The sequence below is a fragment of the Mastigoproctus giganteus genome, chromosome 9 (genome assembly GCF_048544385.1).
Source record: "Mastigoproctus giganteus isolate SK-2022 chromosome 9, ASM4854438v1, whole genome shotgun sequence".
In the NCBI taxonomy this organism is placed as follows: domain Eukaryota; kingdom Metazoa; phylum Arthropoda; class Arachnida; order Uropygi; family Thelyphonidae; genus Mastigoproctus; species Mastigoproctus giganteus.
The window spans coordinates 209341768-209352633 of NC_143583.1; the positions used below are offsets into that span (position 1 = coordinate 209341768).

Sequence of the window (10866 nt, forward strand, 5' to 3'; positions counted from 1 at the left end):
TCTACATCAGCATGTTCGTGAGGCAACAAGAGGGAGCAATACTCTTGATCTGATTATCAGTAGTGACTCTTCGTGCATTAAGAACCTGCAGATAAATGAACCACTAGGTGGCAGTGATCACAGTGTGTTGAAGTGGGATTTACTCAAGGAGGTAACTACCATCAGAGGTAAAGGGAAGGGTTTTTGTTTTCGTAAAGGCGACTATGATGGTCTGAGACAGTATTTAAATTCTGTACAGTGGGACCAACTGATGATGTTACCAACAGCAAACTCAAAATGGGAAGCATTCAAGGAACTAATCTTGGAGGCTACCAGGCTTTACATACCAACTAAGAAATATTGTTCAAGGTTTAGGCCTAAATGGTTGTCAGATGAACTAATGAGACATGTGGCAGAGAAGAAAAATGCATGGGATACATATAAATTAATGGGTGACATGGAAGCCTATGATAGATATAAGTTGGTCTGTAACCAAGTCACAAAGGAGATTAGGCAGGCAAAGGCAGACTACGAAAAATCCTTGGCAAAGGATGCAAAGAAAAACAGAAAAGAGTTCTTTACATACTTGAACTCGAGAAGGAAAGGGATGAATCAGATTGGTCCACTGGATATTGATGGTTCAACAGTTGAGGATCCTGCTCAGGTGGCTAACAATCTAAACGAGTATTTTGCATCTACATTCACGCATGAGGAGTTATTCAGGAAGGAGAATGATGTAGGTAAAGTAAACATTGGCAGTGAGCTGGATGATTTTGTAATAACTGAGAGGAAAGTGGAGGAGAGATTGTTGAGGATAAACATAAAAAAGGCACCTGGGGTGGATGGGATCTATCCAGTTATATTAAAGGAGGCAGCAAAGGAAGTATGCAAACCCCTAGCCATAATTATGAGAGCTTCTTTGGACTCAGGGGAGGTACCCATAGACTGGAGATGTGCAAATGTAACCCCAATTCACAAAGATGGATCAAAGGCTGACACAAGTAATTATAGACCTGTTAGTTTAACTTCTGTTCCAGGTAAATTAATGGAGGCACTGGTTAAAGAAGCACTGCAGGATCATCTAGACAAGAATTCAGTTATAGCTCAGACGCAGCATGGTTTTGTTAAGGGCAGGTCTTGCCTGACCAATTTGATTGGATACTATGATGTAGTCACAAAAGAACTGGATGCAGGGAATAACTTTGATATTATATATTTGGATCTTAGAAAGGCTTTTGATACTGTTGCACATGGAAGACTGCTGCACAAATTGGAGCAGTGTGGCATTGGAGGCAAATTGCTACTATGGATAAGGGGATGGTTGAGTGGCAGAAGACAGAGAGTGGTAATCAATGGACACTGCTCAACGTGGACTAATGTTATTAGTGGAGTTCCTCAAGGTTCCGTGTTGGGTCCGTTGTTGTTTTCGGTGTTTATGAATGATATTGATGATGGGATATCAAGTTTAATGTCCAAGTTTGCAGATGATACAAAGGTTGGCAGGGTCGTTAAGGACACTACTGACGCTATGCTGCTGCAACAGGATCTGGAAAGGTTGAACAGATGGGCTGAGAGGTGGCAAATGAAGTTTAACATTGACAAATGTAAAGTACTACATATGGGAAACAGTAACCCCAGAGCAACGTATCAACTCTGCGGTACTGCACTGACAGTGGTGGAGAATGAAAAGGACCTGGGGGTAATTGTGCAGGGAGATATGAAGTTCTCTGAGCAGTGCAGACGAGCTGCAAGAGTAGCTCATGGTGTCTTGTCAATGATATACAGGAATTTTTCTAGCAGGGATAAGGAGGTGATTATTCCCTTGTATAAGGCAATGGTTAGGCCACATCTTGAGTACTGTATACAGGTCTGGAGGCCTCATTTCAAGAAGGATGTAGAGCTGCTGGAACGGGTACAGAGAAGGGCAACAAGATTAGTAAATGGAACAAAGGGTTGCTCTTACGAAGAAAGGCTTAAGTTTTGCAAATTACAGAGTCTGGAGACTAGGCACCGGCGAGGTGATCTGATAGAGGTGTATAAGGCCTTGAATGGTTTGAGCATGCTCAATGCCAATGGGATTCTTCATCTTTCTCAGAATAATCACCTCAGAGGGCATAAATTCAAATTGAGGAAGGACGGATGTCGGATAGATGTGCGGAAATTTGCCTTTGGCCAGCGGGTGGTTGGTTGGTGGAACCGACTTCCATCACTTGTTGTTGAAGTTGATAGCCTAAACAAATTTAAAGCTCAACTGGACAGGTATTTCGAACGAACGGAGGGGTGAAATGGGAGTGGGTTTTTTTTTTTTTTTTGGCTGATGCTGAATAAGCTTGCTTTCTTGCATCGTATGCCTCTACTAATGCTAATGCTAATGCTAATAAATAGTCATAAAATATCTTAAAATAAAAAACAAACAATAAATTAGCATTTAACTTAGACTTGAAGTGCAGAGCTGATGAATTCAGTGGTGGTGAGACTATATCAAGCATCAGGTGTCTTTTCAGTCTTTTATTGCTACTGGCAAAGAAACTGTCCAAAGTGGACTGTTTTTTACAACTTTTTTTATAGCTTCCTGAAGTAAGAAATTGACTTCGTTTTCCATTTTGCACATCATGAGTTCATTGTTTTCAGTCTTGGGTTTTTTTTTTTTTTTTTTTTTTAACCACTTTGCTTAAACGCTCCCAGCAAGAAATGACAGTCTTCATCTGACACTTTTTGGGTCTTTTTCTTCCTCTCCAGTGTCACATTCCATAATTTTCTCCAGTCTTGTAGCTCTTCTGTTGTTAGCTCATGCCGTTCAATAAGGTCCTCCACAACCTTTTCGCTAGTCTGCAGACCCATTGATTTACCGAGAGTGATAATATTATTTGTCAAAGCGCCATTTCCTTCAAATCCGTCAATGTTATGGATAATTAAAGGCCAGATGTTTTCCAAGGCTGAATTTAAGCACATGGTGGAAATGTCATTCCAAGAACTTACAATCAGCCTCACGCAATCCAGCATGTTGAACTTCAACCTCCAAAAATCTTGAGGGTGACAGCATTTTCACCAGAGGTAGCTGCAAAGCAACTTGCAAACATTTTCGTCGTGTAGATTTTCTTGAAGTTTGCAGTCATTTGCTGGTCCATTGGTTGAAGAAGAGGAGTGATGTTGGGTGGCAAAAATTTGACTTGAACAAAGTCAGATTGTGCCTCAAGAGATTGAACAAGATTGGGATCATGGCCTGGCACATTATCCATCAGGAGCAGTGCCTTCACAGGAAGCTTATTTTTCTCAAGATAACCCTTCACTGAACGACAGAAAACTTCAAGCTCCCATTCATTGAAGACATATCCTGTAATCCATGCCTTCTTGTTACTGCACCATAACACTCCCAGAATGCCTTTGTCGACCTTTTGTTGTTTAAATATTTTGGGGGTGTTAGAGTGATATACAAGCAAAGGCTTCAGCTTAAAATCTCAAGAGACATTGACACCCAACAGGAGAGTGAGCCTATCTTTCATAGGCTTATTCCCAGGTAAACTAGCCTCATCCTTAGTGATGTACGTTCTCCTGGGCGTTCGCTTCCAGAAGAGGTCGGTTTCGTCAGTGTTAAAAACCTGCTGGAGAAGATAACCTTCCTGATTAACAAACTCTTAGAATTCAATTTTAAAGGTCTCAGCTACTTTTTTATCAGCACTGGGTGCCTCCCCAAGCCTTTCAACACTTGATATTTGCCCTTTTTTGATGCACTCGAACCAGCCTCTGCTGGCTTTAAAGTCTTCAAAGCACACAGCACTGCCACTGGTTGATGGAGCTTTAAGTTTCAGATCATCATATATCTGAAACAATCATACGAGATATGTTTCTTGCACCATGCATTGAACAATAAAAAAGACGCTAATTGGTTAAGAATAATCGTACGAGTGATGTTCCATGTGCCACACGTCTGAAAATTTCCACCCATGTATCATTCCAGCTATATTGGAAAGCCATCGGTACCTGCAAATATCATCGTTCCTTAAAGTAAACGCTCCTATGGAAGGTATATCGGTTCCTGAGAATATCAGATGTTGATGTCATCATAAGCTGAGGCCCCACTGTACTTTATTAAATATTTATTAATATTTATTAGAGAGGAATTGGAGGGAGAAGGTGAGCCTGATTGTTCTGGGGCCTATGCTGGCTCTTGATTCCCTTATTGTGACTTTAAATCAGAGATTGGCCACAGATAGTACCGTTTGTTTTGTTTGTAATCAGACTCAGAACTGTACTTTCAACTTTAGTGGGAAGAACTATGCCATCAATAGCATTGGACTATATGATGAACTCACAGTGATTGCTGTTGTTGCTATTATTCATATAGCACATGAGCATCTAAGGCCATATTGCACAGTTCATGCTCTGGAATTGAACACAGACCTCCCCAAGTTGGTGGCAGGCAGCAATGTATTGTGCTGACTAAGCTGCCACAGAGGACATGAAAAAAAAAAAAAAAAAAAAAAAAACCTGAATGATATATGAGCTTCACATTCCCAATCCATTTTCAAGAGCAGATAATTGGGAGAATTAACCTGAAATAGTGTAGAACAACCTATAAAACTATATAGCCACAACTGAATCATATAAAACACAAAAAACATCACTTATTAGTTGTGAGAAGTTGAAAATACAACTTCTCGCAACTTTCTTTTCCCATTGTGATGCATGCGTGCGTGCACACACACACACAAAATGGACTACTCTCAGTTGCATGATACGGTGCATATTGCAATCCTTTGAACTTCATAAAAATCATCAGTATGTTTAAAGTATTATGAAATAAATGTAGGCTTTAGATTTATAAATCCACAGACTGGAAAACGTGTTTACTGTCGTATAAGTTTTAGTGCATTAGCATCATTTCTATACATAGTAAACCAACTGAAGTTGGCAGTGTCAACATTACATAACATCTTATATTGTGAATTCCTATCACAATGAGTTATCTATCTCATTATACCTCAAATAAGTAATGCTTGCCCAGTAGAGAAGACTGTTGTTACTTATTTTCAGTGGGAGCTCTGCCTCCAGATAGCTGTTTCAGGGCTATTTGGCCCCTCATCGGTAATTGGGTAGGTACTCCCTAATGGTATAACAGCTGAGAACCCAGTTGTGAATTAATTTTCCCAATATGAAAGATGCCAGGCAGGGTGTAGTTTAATACATGTAGGATTTATTCTTCTACTGGGAAAGCATTACTTATTTGAGGTATAATGAGATACGCAACTCATTCTGAAGGATTCACTTAAATGACAGTAAACACTTCCCACAGTCTGAGGCTTTTTAGCCATAAAACCACATGTATTAAGCCACACCCCACTTTGTATCTCTCATATTGTGAAAATTAATTTACAACTGCACTGTCAGCTGTTGTACCATTATGGTATCTACCCACTCCCTATGAGGGGCCAAATTGCCCTGAAATGGCCATCTGGGTGGTTGATGCCCACTGAGAATAACTAACGATAGTTTTCTATACTGGGAAAGCATTACTTATTCGAGGTATAATGAGATAGGCAACTTTTTGTGAAAGAATTCACAATATGAGATGTTATGCACTGCCCAATTTCAGTTGGTTTACTGTGTATAGAAATTATGCTAATGCACTGACTTATATGACAGTATTATGAAATTTAAATACAGTATGAACTTATTCTGTTTTTGTGCTGAGAGACAACTCCCAGTGCTTCATGCAACAACAGTATGTCTTGAAAAATTGAAAACTACTTTTTGACATAACAGATAAAACAAAACCAAAATGATAACATTTGCACATTAACAGTATGTGATTTTAGAACAGAGTTCCTATATTAATTAAAGTTTGAAAAACAGCAAAAAATTTGAGTGAAATCCATCTGAAAAATAAATTTTCCATGAAGGCATAAAAATTTGCATGATTTTCATAAAGATCCCTCTAGTTGTGGGTATAGTTAGCTGATCTCAGGTAGTTTTTCAGCCCACGTGACATACAAAATCAGAAAAATTAGCAGGTATTGAATTGGAATTTGTTTAAATCTGAGATCTTTAACCTTTAAGGCCAAGTGCCATATTATTTGTAAGATTAATGTTTATGTCTCTCTTCCTCTCCCCACCCCTTCAAGATATATCTTTCAGCACAAGAGAATCTTTCAGGATCATATCATTTCAGTTAACTTTTTTTTATCCTCCATTAGTGAAAAGTGGTATTACCTCTTTATTCTCATTTTCAGAAGTCTAGGTTTGAAGCCCATGATGACTGGAAGAATTTTGTAAAGATCCCTCTGGTTGTGGGTATAGTTAGCTGATCTCAGGTAGTGTTTCAGCCCACGTGACATACAAAATCAGTTTGTGAACACACAAACTGATTTTGTTTGTTTGGGGTTTCTGCAGACATAACACACAATGAAGTAATATGATCTAAATTGCTGATGTTTCTAAAAATTAATAACAACATTGTTTTGCTGAACTGCTGCTGACCTGATAGAGCTACATTCACTCAACAAAACATTTTTTTTTTTTTTTTATTACACTAGATTAAGACAAGTTTTCTTCACAGAATCACTTTATTTGAATCAAATTGAAAACTTGTGCTCTAAGCCAGGGAATCAGATGATGATATTAACATTTCGCACACTTGAGATAGCTCTTCCAAAGTTTTAAATTTTCAAATGTAAACAATTAGGGAAAAACTTTTTCTGAAAGGGTTCGAAGTGTTTTTGCACATTTTTTATATGTTGAACAGTATTATGCTTTGAAAAAGAGAACCACTGCTAGAAGACACTGGTTTCTTTACTACTTGACCTTTGTTGAGTGAATCATCATAAGCAGGTATTACACTGGTGTGCAAAACTTAAGGACCAACACTATTTCTAAAGGTTACAACCACAAAATCTTTACTTAAGGTATTCTTTACTGATGAGAGTAGATTCAGTCCCAGCAGCTAATCTGGTGAGGTTGGCACACGGTATCACCTCGCAAACAACACTGAAAGGGATCGATATGACAGTCGAGGTGTTATCTTGGATGGACGTACACAACTCCAGATACTGGAAGGCAGTACTGTAACTGGTGCACGCTACTGTAGTGAGGTAATCCTTCCCCATGTGTGCCTGTTCTGAGGTACCATTGGCCCCCGAGTTCGTGTTTATGGATGATAATGCCCCACCCCATTGCACTGCAGCTGTTGATATGCTTTTGGAAAGTGAGGACATTGTTCGTATGGATTGGCCTGCTCGTTTCCCCTGATCTAAATCCTATCGAACACATATGGAACGCTCTGGGGAGGCGCCTAGCGGCATGTCCACACCCACCAGAAAATGTTCACCAGCTGAAGATGGCACTGACAGAGGAATGAACGATGTTACCACAAGAACAACACTGCTCTAAGTGTGCCCTGGTTAGAGCAATAACCACCTGGTTATTGCTCTAACCAGGTGGTGCAAAGTCTGCATCGATATTAGGAGTTGCCATATCTCCTACTGAGGACCACCTCTCTCCTTTGTTCAATCTTTGGCAGTGATGCATCTGTATCATGGCAGCCAGTGCTATGTTACCATTTTTGAATAAAGTCCTTCTATACCGTTTTGTTTCCGTTGTTGTGTCAGTGTTTTTTCTTTCATCATTTCTGTACATCACAAGGTTCCTTTGGTATGCTTTTCCCATATCCAGGCCATTCCTGTATTATTGCTGGCCCAATTCTTGTCATCGGTGTTCTGCCACGGGCAGGTCCAAGTACACAACTCAGCTAACTCTCCATATTTCTCTATCCTCAAACTTTTCTCTTCATCTTTCCATATCCACCATCCCCTCTCACTTCATCAATCATATATATATTTCTATCTTTCTTTCTCAATTTCTTTTTGAGCCTCTTCCACTTAGCCTTCCCCTCCGTTACATTCATAGGTGACTGAATAGGCTATTAGGCAGTCTTTCCATTATCTGAAACTGTTTCTTCATTCCAGTCTTAACACAGTACCCCGGAAACAACTGGTAATCTCAAGGAACCTGAACAACTTAATGCAGCAATTAATTGTTAAGGCTTAATACCCCTAATAACATGACCATCCGTTAATGACACTGATGACAGTACACTGCTGCAACAGGATCTAGAAAATTTAAGCAGATGGGCTGAGAGGTGGCAACTGAGTTTAACATTGACAAATGTAAAGTACTGCATATTGGGAAGCAGTAACCCCAGAGTAACATATCTCCTGTGTGGTACTACACTGACAAGGTTGTTATTTGTGGTTTAGTCATGTCCAAGTAACTGTTTCAGTTGAAAATGTGGAGGTCATGGTTGGGAGACCAAGTCCCATCGATGGTTTAGTCAATCAGATCCAGGTATTTGTCACAATTGGAGGTTCTCGGTGTGTCTTGTTTACAGGTTTTAATCACATCAAGGTCACATCATTTAAGCTCATCCAGGTATTTGTCACAATTGCTAGGTCTCAATAGCAGCAGTTTGGTGTATATTATTCACTATTCAGTGATTACTCATCGGCATGTATGTTCCTAGAATGGTTGATAGGATTGTTTCTTTGTTTTGCAAATAATTCCTAGGCTTAATATGCAAATGCTGTATACTAACCTATTATCCAATAGGTGGAATTCCTGATTTCTGGGTAAGTACATGATTTTGGTGATTAATGTAGAACGAAGGTCCTCGTACAGGAGTCAGTCATACATAAGATGGTGCCAGCTTTCCAGCCCCCTTCCCCCCACAAGCACAAGATGGATCTTCAGTGATGTCCAGTGATGTTAGTTTGGCTTTAATAGATCCATGGCCAGTAAGTAAGTAAGTTGCATACAAACCTGGTGAGAACACTGATGGTGGTAGAGAATGAAAAGGACCTGGGGGTAATTGTGCAGGCAGATATGAGTTTTCTGAGCAGTGCAGAGACAGTCTGCAAGAGTAGCTCATGGTGTCTTGTCAATGATATACAGGAAGTTTTCTAGCAGGGATAAGGAGGTGATTATCCCCTTCTATAAGGCAATGGTCAGGCCACACCTTAAGTACTATATACCGGTCTGGGGGCCTCATTTTAAGAAGGATGTAGAGCTGTTGGAACAAGTACATTGAAGAGCAACAAGATTAGTGAATGGAACAAAGGGTTGATCTTATCAAGAAAGGCTTAGTTTTGCAAATTACGGTGTCTAGAGACTAGGCACCTGCAAGGTGATCTCTTGGTGCCTCCATAGCCAGGTGGGCAGGAGCAACAGTGCGCAGCACAAGCTTCTTGACTAGACCGGGGTTGAAGCCCATGACCACCAAATACAGAGGATGCGGAAAGGTCAGGGAATGACCACCGCATATCCCCAGAGCAATATGGCCTTAGTTGTAATGCTCCTAGAAACCAAATAACAAACAAACAAACAGCAAGGTGATCTGATTGAGGTGTATAAAGCTTTGAATGGTTTGAGCATGCTCAATGTTGATGTGATTCTTCCTCTTGCTCAGAATAATCATCTGATAGGGCATGAATTCAAATTGAAGAAAGACAGTTGTAGGATAAATGTGCGGAAGTTTGTCTTTATAGCCAGCGGGTAATTGATTGTTGGAACAAACTTCCATCTGTCGTAGAAGTTGATAGCTTAAATAGATTCAAGGCAGAACTAGACAAACATTTGGAGCAAGTGGATGGATGAAATGAGAAGGGTGTTTTTTTTTGTTTTTTTTTTTCATTTGGCTGATGCTATATAAGCTTGCTTTCTTGTGTCATATATTTCTCTACTAATGCTAACCTATCCTAAGGGAATAACTAGACTATCAGTTGAGGATATATTTCCCAGGAAACACTGTGTTGGATATATTCAACAAGGATATATTCAAGTAACAAATAATTACTCTAATCAAGTGAGGCCTCCACCCAATAATTATGTTAATAATAAAAGAAATACCCATATTTGGTTTTAGATAATTAAATTTTAACTTTAATTTTAAATAAGCAACTACACTAAAAATTTTTTTTTTAAATTTCATTCTATTCTAAATTAATTCAAGTTAGAATAAATATAGAAATTGCTATTCCTGAATTCAGTATTCAGTATTCAAAATACTATTTCAGAATTGCAAATAACACTGTTAACCTTTTTATATGACTGTGTATACCAATTTCTATTCAATAAACAGATTTTAATAATAATATATGAAGAGAAAAAAAAACTAAAACTTCAAACCAATTATTTCTTGTATATATAAGGAACTTTTTTGAAATCAATATGCTTTTTATAGAGAACCTGTATATTCTTTATTTTTTTATATTTTTACAGAATGCAGACTACACAACAGGCCAGGTATTTGACTTATCTGATAAACTAGAGCAATCAGAATCACAGCTAGGGAGAGGTGGATTTGTTTTAGGAATGGATCCTCATGAAAAGCGTACAGAGGATAAACTTGCTAAAGCAACAAAAGATAGCTGCAAAACTACAATTGAAGTAATTCATGGGCTCATGTCACAAGTAATAAAAGATCGTTTATTCAATCAAGTGAATCGAAAGAATTAGATGACTAATTGAATGTTCAGTTTGTTTCGTCTTAATATTTATAATGCATGTCAGATATATATTTCTGCATAGTGTTAACTTAAATTTTTTAATTTTCTGCAGTATGTGTTAAAATATTTATTAAAAAATAAGACTAAATTTTTTTAACTTAGCCTTCTGTTGTATTCAGTATCTATCCATGAAAAAAAACTTTTGTTATTCAATTAATCCCAGCCAGTTTTAAAATGGTACTTAATTTATGTAATTACAGTAATTTGCCAAACATTTTAGCAATTCTTTAGTATATTAACCTTCTAGCTAGCTACAGTTCAATATAATTCAGAATTGAAAAGACCATTTCTTCATTCAGAAAGAATTTAAAAATGAAATAAAACAATTTTT

The 10866-nt window shown here is 38.3% G+C and overlaps 1 protein-coding gene across 1 annotated transcript in view; it reads left to right on the forward strand.

Moving 5' to 3' along the window:
- Positions 1–10523, forward strand: part of CSN5 (COP9 signalosome subunit 5) — a 74373-nt gene extending 63850 nt beyond the window's left edge. The window contains exon 6 of the mRNA XM_090381931.1: positions 10249–10523. Within this exon, the coding sequence (XP_090238057.1) occupies positions 10249–10485 (237 nt within the window). The 3' untranslated portion in view covers positions 10486–10523. The remainder of the gene's footprint in view (positions 1–10248) is intronic.
- The last annotated feature ends 343 nt before the right edge of the window (positions 10524–10866 follow it).